The sequence below is a fragment of the Mustela nigripes genome, chromosome 1 (assembly GCF_022355385.1).
Source record: "Mustela nigripes isolate SB6536 chromosome 1, MUSNIG.SB6536, whole genome shotgun sequence".
NCBI classification, from domain to species: Eukaryota; Metazoa; Chordata; class Mammalia; order Carnivora; family Mustelidae; genus Mustela; species Mustela nigripes.
Window position 1 is genome coordinate 6,698,048 of NC_081557.1, and position 18,555 is coordinate 6,716,602.

General features: G+C 57.3%; 2 protein-coding genes across 5 annotated transcripts; one reads left to right on the forward strand and one right to left on the reverse strand.

Moving 5' to 3' along the window:
• The first annotated feature begins 214 nt into the window (after nt 1-214).
• On the forward strand, nt 215-6,240 carry SLC25A45 (solute carrier family 25 member 45). 3 transcript variants are annotated; one of them, XM_059401644.1, is made up of 6 exons: nt 227-596; nt 1,578-1,621; nt 1,813-1,884; nt 2,177-2,362; nt 4,528-4,786; nt 4,937-6,240. In XM_059401644.1, exons 1-6 carry the CDS (start codon nt 560-562, stop codon nt 5,203-5,205), a joined length of 867 nt encoding a protein of 288 aa, XP_059257627.1. In that variant the 5' UTR covers nt 227-559; the 3' UTR covers nt 5,206-6,240. The 3 variants fall into 3 exon arrangements, with proteins under 3 accessions (XP_059257626.1, XP_059257625.1, XP_059257627.1); XM_059401643.1 differs by having other exon boundaries at nt 215-596; nt 1,578-1,884; nt 4,961-6,240; XM_059401642.1 differs by having other exon boundaries at nt 221-596; nt 1,578-1,884.
• Nucleotides 6,241-6,335: 95 nt separating this feature from the next.
• On the reverse strand, nt 6,336-16,259 carry TIGD3 (tigger transposable element derived 3). Of its 2 annotated transcripts, XR_009404690.1 has the most exons (5): nt 15,979-16,259; nt 13,460-15,014; nt 12,710-12,893; nt 10,539-10,657; nt 6,336-6,431 (listed from the first exon to the last, which is right to left on the reverse strand). XR_009404690.1 is itself a non-coding variant. In XM_059401637.1 (2 exons), exon 2 carries the CDS (start codon nt 14,996-14,998, stop codon nt 13,574-13,576), a length of 1,425 nt encoding a protein of 474 aa, XP_059257620.1. In that variant the 5' UTR covers nt 14,999-15,014; nt 15,979-16,259; the 3' UTR covers nt 13,227-13,573. The 2 variants fall into 2 exon arrangements, 1 of the variants encoding a protein (XP_059257620.1); XM_059401637.1 differs by lacking the exons at nt 6,336-6,431; nt 10,539-10,657; nt 12,710-12,893 and having other exon boundaries at nt 13,227-15,014.
• Between the last annotated feature and the right edge of the window lie 2,296 nt (nt 16,260-18,555).

Genomic DNA, 18,555 nt, shown 5'->3' on the forward strand with positions numbered 1-18,555 from the left:
AAGCTGCACACCCCCCTGGGAGAAGGTAGGGCTTCAAGCTAGGGAGTCACTCCTCTCCGGGTTGTACCGCTCTGGGGTTCCCAGGGCACTGGGACCGAGCTGGGCCTGCCCCATGGTGGCCCTGCTCCATCTTTGCCGGCCTGGCCACCAGTCCCAGGGGGTTGGGCTAGCCAGGCCAGACTGGACAGGCAGGGCCTTGCCCTGGACAGGCTCATTAAAGCCTTGCGGGCTGGGGCAGCCCTGGAGGCTGGGGCGTGGCTGCCTCCCCTGGTCCCGCAGCAAGGCTGCAAGGCCATCGTGCGCCGGCAGGGGGCGGGCCACCCGCCACGATCCCTGCTCTGAGATTTCACACTCCGCACAGGCCTTCTCCACCGTCAGGGCCACCCAAGGTGGCTTCCTCCCCTCCCGGTGTGGAGGTCTGGGCACTGGGCCACCCTCCCGGCCGAGTTAAACATTAGTGGGAGGTTATCGGACAGGCGACGGGGAGGGAGATCAGGGACGGCCAGACGCTCCCTAGTGTCTCCTGTCTGGAGCCACCGGTTCCCGCCCCTGCCAGACAATGCCCGTGGAGGAGTTTGTGGCCGGATGGATCTCTGGTGAGACGTTTTTCTTCCTTCTGCTACGTGCCCCCCTAGCGGTCTGTCACTGCCAGGGGACATAGAAGGAACAGAGACCAAAGTCTTGGTGGCTTTGGAGCCAGGGGACCAGCTCCCAGAGCCTCCTGGCAGCTGCCTTGGGGGCGCGGGGAAGAAGGTGCATGTCTCTAAGCTACGCGGCCCTCACCTCCAGGGCCACGGTCAGCCCTCTCCCAGACACACCTGCAGACCTTCACCGAGAACCCCACTCTCTAGGCCCACCCTGTGGGGCTCAGAAAGGAATTCCACCTTGGACCCCTGCAGCTGTCCTGCCTTCCCCTCTGGGCCTCTGCCCTAGTTTCCGGCGCCGAGGCCAGCTGTGTCGAGGGCCCAGCCCGGCTACTGGGTGTCCCTCAGCAGAAAGAGAGGGACATTCCGAACCTGCCTCCGGGGCCTGTGACCTCACCCAAGAATCCAGGGCCAGCATCTGCTCTGGGGGGCAAGATCGGAATGTGGGGAGGTGGCCTGGGGGCTGGGCTCTCCTCCTCGGGGGGGCAGCAAGACGCCGTTGGGCCCCCAGCTCCGTACTGTGAGTCTGAACCAAGGCCCCGTACTCTGCAGCAGGCGTGAGTAAGAAAGGGATCAGGCTGGCAGGGACGTGGGAGCCCTGGAGAATCCATCCCAGGGCCCCACAGGAGAATCTGTCCCAGGGCCCCACAGTTAGATAAGCAAGCAGGACAGTCGGTGCTGGACACTGTGAGGACACGGCGTCTGTGGCGGGCTCCTCCCTTCTGCCTGGGTGTCCTCTGGGAACAGCATTGTCCCCTGCCTGGTCCCCACACCTCCCTAGCCCAGAGCTTGGCATGGAGGAGGAGGCAAGAGGGCCTGCGGGAGATCTTTGGAGTCCGGCCGGAAGGCCTGGCCCCATCTGCTCCTGCCCGAGCTCCCCTCTCCTCGGCCAGGTGCAAGGGGTCCCCCTCATAGCATCTTCTTATCATGCAGGAGCTCTGGGCTTGGTCCTGGGACACCCTTTTGACACGGTAAAGGTGAGTCAGTCGAGGGGAGGCAGCTCAGGAATGAAGGCTGTCACCGGAACCAGATGTCACCATGGCTGATGGGCAGATTTCCTATCAGTCCTGCGCTGCTGGTATCCGGCCGGGCAGAGCAGGAGGAGCCGGAGGCTGGAGCCATCCCTGTCCATCCCTCCTGGGCTGCCTGCTCTGTCCTCCTCACGCAGGTGCGGCTGCAGACCCAGACCACATACCGGGGCATCTTCGACTGCGTGGTTAAGACTTACCGCCATGAGTCGGTGGGTGTCTCGCTTCTCTGGGGCTTCGGCAGGGGGAGGCCTCTGGGTGGTCGGCAGCAGCTTTCTCCTCCCCCAGTGGGGCTCTGCCCCTGAGAGAGAGGAGACCAAAGCTGGGGGTTCCCGGGAGCTGGTTGTGCCCCAAGACTGTCCCCAGCCTCAGCCGGCCTCAGCTTCCCTTCGGCAGGACTCAGGACTGGTTTCTGGCCAGAGGGGACCCTGTCAGAGTGAGAAGGGCAAAGAGGGACCCCCCCTTCCCCCAACTTGGCCCTAAGGTCGCCTTGTCTTTCTACAGCTTCTGGGCTTTTTCAAGGGAATGAGCTTCCCCATTGCAAGCATAGCCGTGGTCAACTCCGTGCTGTTCGGGGTCTACAGCAACACGCTGCTGGCGCTCACAGCGACTTCCCACCGGGAGCGGCGGGCCCAGCCTCCCAGCTACGCGCATGTCTTCCTCGCTGGCTGCACGGGAGGCTTCATGCAGGTGAGAGGGAGGGGAGGGGACACGTACACACAGGTGCTTGCAAGCACGCACACGCAGGTGTGAGCGCACATGTACCTCCAGAGCGGTCTGCCGGGCTCAGTGCTGTGGGAAGACCTCTCTCCCGGGGGATCCATTGCCCTGGAGAACTGATAGTATTGACAGAGCCCCGAGCCTAGCTCCTCCAGTGCTGGCGTGGTCCTGGCAGCCCTCCAGCCCATGCCCCGCTCAGCCCTTTTGCCTGAAGCTTCAACAAGGCCCCAGTCCATAGATCTCGCTGGGAGAGGCCTGGGTATTAATCATTAAAGAGCTCCCATCATTTAGTTTTGGTCTTTGTTCTCAGCATTTAAGGATTGGGCTTTCGATTGGTGGGGAGGAGGAAAGAGGGGCCTCCAGACACGGGGGCACGGGCAGCTGATAGCGGGGTGTGAGCATAGAGGCAGAGGGACCTGTGCCTGACTCTACCCCACACCCCAGCCTGAGGCGCCTGAGGTCACCATCTATTCGGCACCTGCCCTCATGCCCCTAACACACTTTCTGGGGCAGAGACCAAGGACAAAGGACAGAATTAGGTGGCTCACGCCAGTGAATTAATGATTCACGAGATAGCCGCAGGTCCTGGCTTTCCTTCTGTCCCTTCTTGTGCGGAGCACATGCCTGCATATTTCCCAAGTGAGACTCCACGCTAGCGGCTGACCCAGCCAGGCCCAGCTCCTAAGTCGCCCTCCTCTCCAGCTCTTGCAAAGCCGAGCGGATAGCAGAACTGGGGACTGTAGGCTCACGGATGGGGACCGGGTTCAAGGTCCAGCAGGAACCCCGTTTGTCATCAAGCCCATGGATTCAGCTTCCCAGGGTCTTGGAGTAGAAGCTAGATTTTAGTGTGGCCTGGGATGGGGAGCAGAGGGGCCCTAACCTGCCCCTACTCACTACCCTACCTTTGGCTCAGCCACTTCTGCATCACCAGGAGCCCAGGACTCAGGGGCATATCCCCTGGAGAAACCCTGAGCTTGGCATTGCCCACAGGCTCTGAAAGAGTGACATCAGGGTCCAGCCTTAGAGGGAGGGAGCCCAGTCTACCTTCCTGCGCGAGAAGAAGTAAGCAAAGTCGTTCTGCCATTGTCCGAACATCGCTGCCAGAGCCGGCTTCCAGGGCTAAGGAACTAAGCTCATGTACTTTCCACGAAAGAAACAAAACCCACAGAAACCCCTCATGACATGCTAACTTCAACCTGACCTCAGATCTCATCTGGACTCTTTTTATTTTTTTTTTTAATTTTTAAAAAGAATTTTATTTATTTATTTGACACAGAGAGAGAGAGAGATCTCAAGTAGGCAGAGAGGCCGGCAGAGAGAGGGGGAGGCAGGCTCCCCGCTAAGCAGAGAGCCCGATGCGGGACTTGATCCCAGGACCCTGAAACCATGACCTGAACCGAAGGCAGAGGCTTTAACCCACTGAGCCACCCAGGCACCTCTCATCTGGACTTTAACAGCTGACCTTGACTTACTGCATCCTTGACCCTCACATTAGCCCCCGGCCCCAGCTTCCCTCCATATCCACCCAGAAGTGCTAACAGTGCCCCAAATGTTTGTCCCTTCTGCCTCTGCCGGGTGATGAGAGTCCTAGGACCCACAGAACCCACCATCGCCCAGCTTCTGTTGGGACCCTAGTGGTTGGGGGTTTGCAGGAGGCAGGAAAGGCTGGCTCAACGCTTGACCCCCTCCGGGGCCTCTGAGAGGTGTCCCACGGGAAGTACAGGGAGGAAGAATCTAGGAATTGATTCTTCAGGCCGGAAGTGACCTCCTTTAGTCTGGGGAGGGGTCAGACCTGTCTCAGGGACCCAGACTGAATGCTTCCTTCAGACCCCATCACTGCAGGTGCCGGCTACCCCCCACCCCAGCTTTGGGGAGGCTTCTTGGAGAAGCAATCCAGGATTGTCTCTGAGCATGTGCCAGGCAAGGTCGGTGCCGTTGTCCGAGGAGATGGCAGTGCCGCCGGCTGTCCGGGGCCAATGCTAAGGGTGGCGCCCGGCCTGTGCCCAGCCCTGCCGGCAGCGGGAGTGGCGAGTCCGATGGGCAGACGCGGCCCTACTCTGCCCACCACCATCCTCTTGTTAGGATCCTCCTCGCTCGGAGCCCCACCCAGGCTCTCGGTGCTTCCTTTCCTCCAGGTCTACTGCTTGGCCCCTTTTGACCTCATCAAAGTCCGGCTACAAAACCAGACAGAGCCGAGGGCGCGGCCGGGCAGCCCCCCGCCCCGGTACCGGGGTCCCGTGCACTGCGCAGTCTCCATCTGCCAGGAGGAGGGGCCCCGGGGCCTCTTCCGGGGAGCCTGGGCCCTGATGCTGAGGGACACCCCGACATTGGGCATCTATTTTGTCACCTACGAGTGGCTTTGCCGCCAGTCCACACCAGAAGGACAGAGCCCCAGTAAGTGGACTGCATGAGTGGGAGGCGGATATAAGGGAGTGGGGGAGGGGTGCTGGCCTTGGCCGCGGAGGATGGGGAGGAAGCCCAGGGACTGGGTGGGGGGGTCTTTTCTCCTTGGTCTGACACCCACCTGGGCTTCCTCTGCCCCAGGCTCAGCCTCGGTGTTGGTGGCAGGGGGCTTCGCAGGCATCCTCTCCTGGGCGGTGGCCACCCCCTTGGACGTGATCAAGTCCCGGATGCAGATGGCGGGGCTGAAGCACAGGGTGTACCGGGGGGTGCTGGACTGCATGGCGAGCAGTGTCCGGCAGGAAGGCCTGGGGGTCTTCTTCCGGGGGCTGACGATCAACAGCGCCCGCGCCTTTCCTGTCAACGCCGTCATCTTCCTCAGCTACGAGTACCTCCTGCGCTGGTGGGGCTGAGCGTGGCCACGTAGTGTCCCCAGCTCCCCCGCCAGACCCCCGCCCCACCGCCCAGATGCGGGGTCACGGGGAGCGCACCCGCTTGCTTCTCCAATTGGAGAGGCCGGGTCTTTCCTGATGGGCAGGCAGCGGCGGAGGGCCGGGCCTCGGGCTCCTGGACTCCGGACCCCAGGGCTGGCTTCAGGCTCCCAGCACCACTTGCCTTGGCTCCCGTGCTCCCCAGGGCTGTGAAACACTCTCAGTGGCCCCTGGTGCCGGTGACATTTGGCCCGACCTGTGACTTCACCCCTCAGAGAGCTCTCAGAGCCGGCTCTCCTGGGCGCTAATGACCCCCTGGATTCCAGCACCGCATCCTCACCCACCCCCACCTGCTCCCCCAAACTGGAGAGCAGCCTTCTCTCCCCTGCTGGTCCAGAACCCTTCAGTGGCTCCCTTGGCCTGTGGGGAAAAGCCCCACCTCCTGGGCCCTCTCCTCCCTGGAGGCTTGGGTGGCCCTTGATCCCTCCTGGCCAGCAGAGGGCAGCACGCCCCTTGGCTAAGCCCGCTCCTTGGCCCAGGCAGAGCACTGTCTGCCAGAGTCCTTTCTGACAGGCAAGGGAGTTCCCCCTTGCTCCCCACTGGCTGTGGGGTTTTCATATCACCCCCTACCCCCTCCTTTATTCCCCAACCCTCGCCCTGCCCCCCCCATCCCTCTCACATCCCACCACATGCCTCTATCACAGCCCCGGGTTTCTGATTCGCTCCTCAACCTGGCCCCATGACACAGGGAGCTCCTAGAGATCAGGGGTCAGACTTCGGATCTGTTCCCCCACTCCGGCCACCACACCTGCTTCCTTCGTCCCCCCCCATCTTAGGTTTTGCCTGCATGGCCCCTCTCGGAGTGGTCCCAGAAGTCAGGAGCCACTCCTCCCCGGGGTGTCTCCCATCTCCTCATTGATGGCGTTTATTTTCTTTACTTGTCTCAATTGCTAAGCGACAATGACAAGAAAGTTTGCTTGAATGGCAATAAAGCTGAGCAGAGTTTGTACCCACTAATGTCTCCATCTGGTCTGAGATCCACCCGGGCCCACCTTATGGTGACTTGAATGCCCAGAATTCTTGCCAGTGACTGGGGGCTCCCTCTCCAAACCATCACAATAGGGGCACCTGGCTGGCTCTTTCAGTGGAACATGAGACTGGTGATCTTGAGGTTGTAAGTTTGAGCCCCACACTGCGAGCAGAGATTACTTTAAAAAAACACACACACACACACAAAAACACAACAAAACCCATCACCATATTATCACAGTTCACAACATTATAACAATCATCACAGTCTCAGCTCAGAGACAGTGTTTAACTTCTCCGAGGTCACACAGCCAGAATGCCTCACACCCCGCCTGGGCACATCCGAGCCTCCAGCCCCAGAGCCCAGTTACTTGGCTGCTCTGTGCTTCCTGGGGCCTGAGACCATCACCCACCAAAGTTCAAGCTCACTGGGGCTCGGCTTAATGGCATTAGGTCTCCTTCACTGAATCCTGGGCTGCGGATGGTGGGTGGCCCCCCAACTGCCCCCCACCCCTGCCTTCCTCCGCTGTCACAGTGTAGCCTCAGGGCTCGAGGCCCGGGGGCCATCTCCACTTCCTCACCTCCCCCAGAGCTCAGCGGGCCCGTGCTTGGACTTTGGCTCGAGAAATGTGTAACGTGTGCAAACTGCTCGTCTCTTGGCTTCGAGGAGATGCCTCACTCTTGGCCCAAAGTGTTGACCCCCGAAGGCCCCACTGGGGAGGCAGGAGGCACCCCATTGGCCAGGAGCCTGGGTGCCGGGGAGCACGGCCTTTTACACATGTTAAAGTTTAAGAAATGGCGTCTAGGTGCTCCTGCCGGCCGATACGCGCTGCCCTTCCGAGCTGAGGGAGTCATCAGTCCAGCAGACATGAGCTGAACTCCCAGCGCCGGAGGCCTCCCCTCCTGCCCGCACTCAGGGAGCCTGTGCTTCTGGGATGGAAAAACGGGGTCTGTCTCAGCCACTCACTGCCCTTTCTGTGCCTTAGTTTCCCCTGATGTCGGGTCAGTCTGTGAGCCCCAGTGGCTGTCCAGCTCCGCCGCGGGGCCAGGCCTTTGGGGCTGGATGCGGCAGTGGTAGTCCGACAGTTGTTGGGGCCATGGGGCAGGGGGCATTGGGTGCCTGGGAAATGGGCTTATAATGGGCAGGAAGGGAGCAGGCAGTCAGGGTGGTCCTCTGTAGCTTGTCATGCATCATGTTACCAGTCAGCAAGAGAATAACAGTTTAAAAATCAATAAATAAATAAAATCTTTAAAATAAATAAATAAATAATGAAATAAAAAAAAAAATCCTTTTTTGATTTGGTTTTAGTTAAATCCTTTTTGGGGGTAGTAACTGCGCCCGTGAGACTGTCTCTGTATTATCCGTTTTCCCTATCTGGTTTTTTCTAGAGGTGTCTCTGGGGGCTGGAGCTCCCTCCTCTAGCTTCTCACTCACAACCAGAGAGAAGGCAGGCCTCCCCTTGGGCCGCTCCTTCCGCTGCCAGGTCGAGGGTGATGACGGACAAGGGACAATGGTGTCTAGCCCAGCGGCTAGAACAGAGCTGGGATTAGCGAGAAAGCAACTCACTCCTCTTTCAGAGACCCAGGAAGGGGCACAAGAGTGTTAGAAAGGTGGGTGGAGGGGCGCCTGGGTGGCTCAGTGGGTTAAGCCTCTGCCTTAAGCTCAGGTCATGATCTCAGGGTCCTGGGACCAAGCCCCGCATTGGGCTCTCTCCTTCGCGGGAAGCCTGCTTCCCCCACTCTCTCTGCCTGCCTCTCTGCCTACTTGTGATCTCTCTGTTAAATAAATAAAATCTTTAAAAAAAAAAAAAAAAAGAAAGGAGGGTGGCAAGACAAGGATCAGGCAGGAAATGAACAAGGATTTTCTTTCTTTCTTTTTTCCTTTTTTTTTTTAAAACTAGGCTCCACACCCAGCATGGAGCCCAGCTCAGGGCTTGAACTCACAACCCTGAGATCAAGACCTGAGTAGAGGGGCACTGGGTGGCTCATTCGGTTAACTGTCTCTGCCTTTGGCTCTAGGTCATGATCCCAGGGTCCTGGGATCGAGCCCCACATTGACCTCCTGCTTAGCGGGGAGTCTGCTTCCCCCTCTGCTGCTCCCCTTGCTTGTGCTCGCTCTCTGTCTCTCGCTCACTCTCTCTCTTTCACAAATAAAATAAAGTTAAAAAAAAAAGAAAGAGCTGAGCTAAGATTGAGAGTCAAACGCTTAACCAATCGAACCACCCAGGTGCCCTATGGCCAAGGTTATTTTTAAAAGCCACGTGCTTTTACATGAGCAGAGTCTCGTAATATTCATGTTTAAATTCCTCAAGGAGTGGCGCCTGGGTGGCTCCATAGGTTAAAGCCTCTGCCTTTGGCTCGGGTCATGATCTCAGGGTCCTGGGATCGAGCCCCACATCGGGCTCTCTGCTCAGCAGGGAGCCTGCTTCCTCCTCTCTCTCTGCCTGCTACTCTGCCTACTTGTGATCTCTGTCGAATAAATAAATAAAATCTTAAAAAAAAATAAATTCCTCAAGGAATTACTATGTTGTTAGAGGCCATCATTCTTTTTGAGAGCTCACAGAATCCCTAAAAACCAAACAGCAAATGCACCTGCTTTGAGGTTGACAATGGGGCTGGTGTCCGAGCCTTGCGTATAAGCAGCCGGTGACTTGGACAAACGTAAATAGCATCTCGTTGGTTTCCACGATGTCAAACGTGACACTTGCTTTTACAGCAGTGATCACAGTAGGAGACATTAGAAGAGGTTAACTGGCGTGGACTCCATGCGCACAGGGAGAAATGACAAACTGTGGGACGCTTCTGGCTAAATTCACTTCTCCCACACTTACTCGACAGCTGAGCCATGGGGATGCGGTTTTCGAATGTGCTTCTATGGTGTTTCCAGCCTGACTACTGTCCCGAGCCCTAGGTCCACACTGCTGGCTGTCTCTGCTCACGCATTCTTGAGCATCCCAAAGTGCCACGTTCCCCCTCCAGCCTGCTCCTCCTGCAGTGCTCTGTGGCCCAGAAATGTCCTCAGGCCAGAGGTCTCAGAGAAGCTGCCCTCCGCCCACATCAAAGGAGTCCCCAGCTCCTGCCAACCCTGCCCCTAAAGTTTTCTAGGACTCACTCTCTCTTTCTCAGTCCTAAAACCACAGCCTCAGTCCTGTCCTGAAGCTGGACAAACTACTCACCTTCTTCCTATGGCATTGCTTCTTCCAGAGCAATGGCTTCCCATTGCTCTGTGGAATCAGGACAAACCCCTTCTACAACCTTCAAGGTCCTCAGACATTTGCCTTCTCTTGGTTCCTTAAACAACCATGTTCTCTCTCACCACAGGACATTTGCATGTACAGTTCTCACTGGCTGTGCACCTCCCACTCACCCTTCTGCTGCCATCACCACTTCTTTAGGAAAACTTTCCTCAGTCCCACTGTCTAGGTCAAGTTCCTCTGGCTTATGCCAGTGTTCAGAATCACCAGGGGGGACGTGTTCAAATACAGATTACTGGGTCCCATGCTGGGGTTTCTGAATCGGGGGGTTTGAGGAGACTCCAAGAATTTGTGCTTTCCTAAGTTCCTACCGATGCTGCCAGCATGGGCCACAGTCTGAGAACCACTAGCTTGTGCTCTCATGTAATCCCCACTTTATCTGGAATCACAGGCTTTTGTGCGTATGATTCTTTTATGATTATTGTCCTTCCTCTAAGCTATGAGCTCTGTGAAGCTGAGAACTTGCCTCTTTTTGTTCATCATCAAAATGCTAGCAGACACACAAGAGTTGTTCAATAAAGAGCTTTGAACAAATGAATGAATGAGTAAATGAAAAAAACCACAAAAACAAAAAACCCGGTCTTCCCAAAATCCCTTCTGGCAGACTGGTGCTCTAGACTTTACCCAGAGCCCTCCTTCTACAAGGCAGCTGGATTCCAGATCTGTTATTACAAACACGATCTTAAAACCGTTGCTAACTTTTCAAGAAGTAAGAGAACTTCCCAAGGGCAAATCGGGGTATTGGAACTAGAGCTGCCCTTGGGGCTCACACTAATGCTGAGACCTTGGAGGTAAAGAACTTCCTGGAGCTGAAGACTAGACATTGAGTGACACCCACAGGGGCGCTGAACCCAAGACTCATAAATTAAACCAAGATTCTGGAAAAGGATACCCCTTTAGCGAAAGGGTAAACTAGAAAACCTCCATCCACCAGTAAAGGGAATCTACAAAGAAACCTACCTCTCCCTTGTGGTGGGCAGAAATTAAGAGTTAGAGTCCCCTCTGTGAACCAGGAACCACAGTCCTACTCACCGTACTTCAGGTCTGAAACAGCTTTCCCCGGAGAAAATTAATTTAGCGTGTCAGTAGCGCCCTCTCGTGCCTGGTAGGAGTAATTACACATTCTTCTGAAAGGGCTCCCTAAATCAGACCTTCAAGTTTTCCAGAGATTAAAAAAAAGAACAACCTAATAAGATATTTTTAAAAATGATTCCCACATACAGAAATTAAAAGACACACAAAGAAAAAAAGCTACCATGAGTTGAAGCATCAGTAGAAACAAAAGCAACAGATCTAGTGTTCCCCCACCCCCAGGCTATATATAGGTCACTTCCTAGTTCTCTCGCTGGTTCCTTAGGTACAGGGACTGTGTCTTATTCACCTCTGCCGCCCTCTGAGCAGAGGGTACTCATCACAGGCTTGTAGATAAACGGAAACGCCCGCACTTAGTCCTGCCCTCACTGTGCGGGTGGTGATGCCTGCCGGGACCTTGGTAAGAGCTCCGCTCTGTTGGGCACAGCAGGTGTCTTCCTTCCTCTCCTTCCTGCCCATCAGGTCTCACCGAATGCAGTAGCTTCCTGACTTCCTTGGTTTTCCTGCTTCCGCGTGTGTCCCCCCCCCCCCCACACTTCCCATATGAGCTTCACACAGTGACTGAATCTGATTTTCTAAAACATAATGTGTGTTCCTCCGTTATCCAAATCAGGCCCCCACCAAGACCACCCCTCCAAACTGCTTGTCTCACTTGAGGTGACCGTGAACAATGTGACCCCGAGGCTCCTGCTTCCTCTCCTCTCCACCCTCCTCCTCTGCTTGACCCTCCCCTCCGCCCCCACTCTCTACCACAGGACAGTTGCTCCAGCCTGTGACGTTTGCACCTGCTGCTCCCTGGGCAGAGAACACTTCCTTACTCTTTGTGACTCAGCCCAAAGGCCTTCTCCCTAACTCCCGTCTCCCAGCCCCTCTCAAAAACATCACTATTTTATTCTCATCTTGGCACAGATTTCCCTCTAAAATGACCACGTTTATTGGTTTGCTCGCCTCTTCTTTATCTCCCTCTGCCAGAAAGAAAGGCTTGAAGAGGAGGGATCCTTTCTGTCTTGTGTTCTCTATGAGCTGGAGGGTCCTGGGACAGCGCCTGACTCACAAGCAAAGACGTCAGTAAATAGTGTTTGAATGAGCTAACGAAGTCGCTTGCAAACAGGACAAGAATGTTACAGGACAGCAGCGCAGGAAAGGAAATGGTTCTTTGTGGCTTTAAAAGAAAGGCTCTGGGAGGAAGGCAGAAATATGGCCGTCAGGCTGAGCTGCTCTAACCGGAATACAGCACCCAGGACAGAGGGCTGGTGTGTCCCCTCCTTGTTACTTTGGTCGGGTCTTTAGAGGTCATATAATTCTGGTTTTACCGTTTAAGGAGATAGGTCAGAACTGGGATGATTTCAGAAAAGGGACAATGGAAGATAGGTAGGAAAACTGGAATCTGTGAGAAAAGCCTACCGGATTTGGGGCTTGGAAGACCATCAGGCAGGCTCAGCACGGTTTAAAAGTGAGCTGTCCGGGTCACCTGGGGGGCTCAGTTGGTTAAGTGTCTGACTCTTGATTTGGTCTCAGGTCATGATCCCAGGGTGGCTGGGTAAGGGTCCACACTCAACACAGAGTCTGCTTACGACTCTTCCTCTCCCTCTGCCCCTCCCCCTGCTTGCGTGGCTGCCGTGGACACTGAGTCCTGGACCGCAGTATCCCCAAAACCAAAAGCTGCCCTGCACTGACTTGTGATGGCCTACTGCCTTTTAGGCCACAAGAAGATTTTGGCCAGAACTGGACTCCTCACCAGCCCGGGTCTGTCTGTGCCGATGGCCCATGGCCTTTCCAGGTGAATCCAGCCTCTTCAAGTCCTCCTTCCTGACCTGGCTCGGGCTAACCATCTCCCACCTGGACCACTTGGACTCTGTCTGCCAGTGGCTCTCACATCTTCGACTCACCCTCCACATCTCAATTTTTCTAGAACCCCCACAAATGACTGTCCCCATCCCGACTGAGGAACTTTGGGGTGCCCCCTCACCAGGTCTAGTGAGCTAAACAGCCCTCCTGCTCCCCAGGCCTTCCCATGTGCTCTGGAGGGGCCACCTGCCTCCGCCCACCACACTGTGCTCCCTCCCAGTCGGCCTCCGCGCCCGCCATCCCTTGTGTTGGACTGGTCTTACCGGCCAAGCTGCAGCTCAGAGGGCACAACCCCTCCAGGAGTCTCCCCGGGCTCTGCGGGGCCACAGGACTGTGCACCTGTCTGGGTGACAGCCTTTAATCACGATGCACCTCTGCTGTCCCAAGGTCCTGCCCAGCGGGGACGCCATTTATGCAGTCTCACCATGCAGGCTTGCTGGAGAGATGCTGTGAAATGGACGGATGAACATGTGACTCTTCCCAGTTCTGGCTCCTTCTGGTTTCCCTAGACGGTCCCCAGCCTGGCCCCCTCCTTCCTAACACCACCTGCCAGCCTCGATCTGAGAGCAGAGTTCGAGAGCCGCAGAACTCGGGATCTATCAGCAGGTACGAATTCCCCATTCCCTGAGAGCCCTTCCTGCTGGATTGCTGGAAGAAAGCGCGTCCCGTTGGTCACCGGCTGGCGCAGCCCAGACAGTGGAGGTGCGGCAAGCCTCAGTAGCCAAACAAAAGAATCTTAGTCGATTCTCCCAGGAAATTAATACCCTGACCTCTTTTCTGATTACAAATTTTATTTCCAGAAGCAGAACTGTTTCAAACACAGAGTTCGAGGGATTGGCCTGTTTGTAAAGCCCCAATTCCATCTTCCCGAGGCCCAGCCTCCCTAGAGGTTTGGAAACGAGGCGCTAGTTTCACCCCACTGTGCGCCCTGTCTTTCGACCCCTCTTCTCAAGGCTTGGACAACTTTCTCTCAGAGCTTAGACTGGGTCTCCCAGCGTGTCTCCCTCGCACACCTTTCACAAGAGCTCCATTTCCACGGGAAAGAGACCAGCCTCCCGTCTGCCTTCTAGAGAGGGCGTTTCCATGGGAAACAGGAGAGGAGAGGCTCCGGAGCCATGAGGGGCCCTTCACAGGCAGCAGAGCCGCTCTACCTCCTCCTCGCAGGCGTAGAATTTTTCAAAGAGCGCAGGGGAGGGGCTGTTGCACTCCAGCCACCTCCGGAGCGTGCCCAGAGCCCGGAGAGCGTCTGCTTTGGTGGGCAGGGGCTGGAAGCCGTCCTCCCCAACCCCCTCCTCGGCCTCGGCGCCCGTCTCCTCTTTGCACGCTCCAGATGAGGGCTCCTCGCCCTCCAGGTCCACAAAGCGGGCAAACTCCTGGAGACTCAGCCCGCTGGGGACCAGAGGCAGCTCGGAGGCTTCGTTGGGGGCTGGCGGCAGCTGGCAGGGAGCCAGCCCTTCCTGGATGAAGCCTCTGACGATGAGCTGCGGGGGCACCTTGGCCCAGGCCGCTGCTGCCAGGTGCAGCGCATCCAGCACTGTGAGGCCCGCCCCGGCCTCTGCCAGCGAGACGCCGGCCCTCCTGCTCTGCACAGCGGCCAGCTTGCCCAGCAGCCGGTGCCGGTAATGTGTCTTGAAGGCTCGGACCACAGAGCTGGGCAGGGCTGGTGTGCTGGGGGCGGCCGTGGTGGCGGCCAGGGGCAGGAGCCTCACGTGGCGGAGTCCGGGCAGGCCGGCCAGCTCCTCCAGCACCCGGGCCGCCAGCAGCAGGGTGACCTGTCGCCCCTGCCGGCCCATGTCCCTGTCGAACTGGGCCAGCCACTCGGACCAGGGGATGCCCAGGTCAGGGTGGCAGGAGGCAGGCAGGGCCTCACTGTTGACGCCAAAGAAGCACCTGGGCGAGGCCTGGAGCCCACTGACCAGCAGCCGCCGCTTCTCCGTGCCCCTGCTGTTGGTGCACAGCAGCACCCGCACGCGCTCACAGGGCCCCCCGCTGCCGGGCACGGCCCGGTACAGCAGAGGCACTTCGGCACAGCCGTAAACGTCCTCTGGGGAGAAGTCTTTAAGGGAAAGAGGAGGCTGGGCCCGGGACGTGGGGCTTGGGGGAGGGGGCTCCGGGGGGGAGGAGGGCGCAAGTCCGTGGCGGCCCCCGAAGCCTACGTTGTTCCGGCGCTTCCAGCGGACCAGCCAGCCGATGCTGGGCACAAAATCCTGGCCCATGATGTCAGCCAGTTCCTTGGCTTTGTGGAGCAGCATGGGCCCCGTGACGTCCCAGGCCTTGGCCCGGGCGATGTGGTACCAGCAGAGCAGAGCCTCGTCCATCCCGCTGTACTTGGACTCCCGCTTGCGCTTGCGCTCCCGGTTGGCCGTGCCGCTGCACCAGTCGGCCAGCAGCTTCTCCTTGTTCTTGCAGATGCGCGAGATCTGGGGCTGGGAGACCTGGAAGCGCCGGGCCACCTCTGACTGGGACATCTTGGACTCATCCAGGAGCTCCAGCACCTGGATCTTCTCAGCCAGGGACAGGGCGTGAAGCTTCTTCTTGCTGCTCAGCTCCATGGCTTCTCCGCGGCCCCTGTGGGGGTAAGAAACAGTGAGTGGGGTCCAGAGGGCCGAGGCCAGGAGGCCTCTCCAGGAAAGGCTCCTCTCCAGGAAAGGAGCCCAGGGAGGCAGAGAGAATATACGAGGACAGGGAAAGAGGCTGCTGTGTGGCAGAGACTAGGGAAGACTGGGCCAGCTGGGAGAGCGTGAGAGGGTGCCCTGGGCAGGCGTTCAGGGGGCTGGGTGGGACGGAAGGGAATGGCGAGGCTGAGGGAGCCGTGGGCTGGGCACGGACCCAGAGGAATGCCAGAGCAGAGCTGGGGAGGCGCGTGGCTTACTGGTCAGAGGGAGAAGGGGTCTGGCCTGGGATCCAGGGGAGAAAGATGAATAAAGCCAAGGGGACAGCTGCAGACACAACAAAGGAGTGTGGGGAGGGGAGGACGGGGGTGGGGGGTGGGGGGCGGGGGGGCAGGGCTGAGTGGGGCAGGTGTAGGGGATAAGCAGGGCCGGGGCTGGGTAGTCCCTGGGAGGGGGAGAGGGATGATGGCCTGGGCTGGATTTCAATGAAGATGTTGGGGGCGGGGTGGTGAGCAGAGTTGAGGTGACAAGTGTACAGACGACAAAGAGCGACAGATGGGGGCAGGAGGAGCGAGGCTAATTTGGTGCTGGGTCCAGAGGAGGTAAGACTGGGCGGGGGTCCCGCCTGGAGAGCGAGAGGGAGTGGGAGCACGGGGCCGAGATGGCAGGTGCACAGGCGACAAACAGCAAGAGGGGTGAGGAGGCCGAGGGCAGCGAGAGGGACGGAGTGTCCCCAGAGGGGAGGGAGGTGGCCTGGGAGAGGTACTAGGAGCGCGGGCACGAGCGCCTGGGACCGAGGCCCGGAGCCCGGCTCCGCCACCTGGCCGGCCTCTCTCCACCTCGACGCGGGGTCGGTCGGCGGGGCGTACCCAGGCGCCCGCCTGCCCTCCCGGCCGCCCGGCCTCCCGCTCCGCACCCACCTCAGGCGCTCGTCCCGCGGCTCCCGCCCCTGCCCCGGCTCTGCTCAGCTCGGAGCCCCTGTCCCGGCGGCGACGGGAGAGCAGGGGAGGGACGGGCGCCACGACCCGGAGGGCCGAGTGGGCCGAGGGGCTGCGCGGGGGGCGGGCGGCGGGCGGCGGGCAGCGGGCGCGCGCACAGGAAGGCCCCGTGCGCGCCACCCGCGCCGGGCTCTCTCCCGGCTGCGGAGACCGCGGTGCTGCGCTCAGCTCCCACCCGCCGCAGCCCCGCCCAGGCCCCATCAGATTGGCTCTCAATGACGTCCCGTCCCGCCCCCAGCTAAGTCTCATTGGACGTCGCAGAAGTCGCGGGGCCCTCTCGGGGGCGGGGCTTCCAGCGCGAGCGGCGGTGAGGCGGAGCCAAAAGCCCGCGGGAGTCCCGGAGGCAGCGCCAGCTGTTGGGGCCTGAGGAGCCTCGGGGCAGCGCGGGGGCCGGCGAGCAGATCTGGCGTCTCAAGGCCTTCTTGGCCGTGACCTAGGCAGTCGCAGCTTTCTCGTCTACCAAACAGGGCTAATACCGCTCCCCGACTGGTTGTGAGGAAAATGGATGAAAGCTTTAAGCCACACAAAAGCTGTTACCATGGACAGCGCTGGCCTCAGGTTGATCGGTCCATCTGGGGATAGAACTTGCCTGGCGCCAGTTTGTTGTTTTGTTTGTTTGTTTGAATTTTACTTATTCATTTGACAGAGAGAGATCACAAGTAGGCAGAGAGGCAGGCAGAGAGAGAGGAAGGGAAGCAGGCTCTCTGCTGAGCAGAGAGCCCCACGCGGGGCAAAATCCGAGAACCCGGAGATCATGACCTAAGCCAAAGGCAGACAGAGGCTTTAACCCACTGAGCCACCCAGGTGCCCCTGTTTTGGTTTTTAAAGTAGGCTCCATGCTCAACGTGGGCTCCAGCTCACAACCTCGAGATCAAGAGTTGCATGCTCTCATGACTGAGCCAGCCAGGTGCCTGCCCCATGGCCAGTTCTGATTTAGGGCAAATAAGGACTAATCTTTATTAGTTTTGATAGTGGTTGGCAAGGTTCAAGTTTCTTTCTTTCTTTTTTTTTAAGAGTGCAGAGCCGGGGCACCTGGGTGGCTCGGTGGGTTCAGGTCATGATCCCAGGGTCCTGGGATCGAGCTCGAGTCAGGCTATCTGCTCTGCAAGGAGCCTGCTTCCTCCCTTCTCTCTTTCTGCCTGCCTCTCTGCCTACTTGTGATCTCACTCTCTGTCAAATAAATAAAATCTTAAAAAAAAAAAAAAAAGTGCAGAGCCAACTCCAGGATCTGCGCAGGGCTGGATCTTACAACCCTGAGATCGTGAGGGTAATCGCCGAAATTAAGAGTCCGATGCTTAACCGACTGAGCCACTCAGGCGCCAGAAGATTCAAGTTTTTAAACTTAAGGTCTAATACCAGTCTTTTCCTTAGTAATCTTCAGTCCTGCCTGTTCTTAGCAACTGAAGGTATGGCCTGTGGTCGCGTGTTCTCATCCTCAACTTCTGCCTGCTTTCCCTCCCCCACTCCCAGCTCTGATGGGAAGCCCGGGGCCACGATGAGTCCCTGTGTCTCTGCCTCACAGGCAACCTTCCCCAACCCAATCTACGCCTGATCCCTTTTCCCATGCTAAACCCCAACTTCGCAAACCTTTTCCAAATATCTTCTCTTAGGCTGCTATAGCTTTTTTTTCCTTCCCATTTCTTTTCCTTCTATTTTTTTTCTAGCTCCTACTCAGCCACCAAGGATCATTGCTTTACTCCCTCTGCTTCTGTCCTACTTCCGTGTAAAAGCCTGAGGATAGGGGATGTGCTCTATTACTAACACAATTCCCGGCTCAGAGCACACCCAGCTTACTTATTGAATGCAATGGCCTAGGCCACTGGCTTTCCAGTGGGTCAGTGCTTTTCAGTGTATGTGCTGCTGAAGTGAGCACGGTTCAGTGGTTTTCAGGCTGTTTCAAAAAGCCCTAAGGATACCTCAGGGGGTTCATAACTGATTGAGGAAAATCTTAAAAGTTTAAGAGCTACAAAACACTTTCAAGTGAGGTACAGATCCATTATGGAAGCCGTCAACAACAAAATGTTGGCTGCAAGGAAAGGCATCGTTTTTCGTGCACATAAACAATCCCCAAGGAAGGTGGCCGTGCGGGCAGAGTTCATGCTCATGGCGGGTAAAGGAAGGAATGCCAGGCACGCGAAGTCGAAGTATCTCTATGCTCGTGAACAAAGCTTTCACATGTCCCACTATGATGTTCTTTTCTTCTGTCATTCTTTTGTATTTATGATTCAGCTTCTGAACCCACTTTAAGTATCTAAAATCCCAAGATTAACCTTTAGAAGACTGTCACCACTTGCATATACAAGTATAGCAGAATTACCTTCAAACAAACCAAAATATAGACCCAGGATGCTAATGTTGATTTTAACCCAAATTTTGTATTGATCAAAACAACCTCTCTGTCTTGTCTACCAAGGAATCATTAGAACATGAATTTACATGAAGAAATTAGAACTAACAGGGGCACCTGGGTGGATCAGTCTCTTGAGCCTCAGACGCTTG

Excerpts from the sequence above, each read along its gene's own strand:
- SLC25A45 (XM_059401642.1), top strand. The coding sequence starts at position 1,675 with ATGTCACCATGGCTGATGGGCAGATTTCCTATCAGTCCTGCGCTGCTG. Across the intron at positions 1,885-2,176 it reads AGACTTACCGCCATGAGTCG|CTTCTGGGCTTTTTCAAGGG; the intron begins GTGGGTGTCTCG and ends GTCTTTCTACAG. Across the intron at positions 4,787-4,936 it reads ACCAGAAGGACAGAGCCCCA|GCTCAGCCTCGGTGTTGGTG; the intron begins GTAAGTGGACTG and ends CCTCTGCCCCAG.
- TIGD3 (XM_059401637.1), bottom strand. The coding sequence starts at position 14,998 with ATGGAGCTGAGCAGCAAGAAGAAGCTTCACGCCCTGTCCCTGGCTGAG.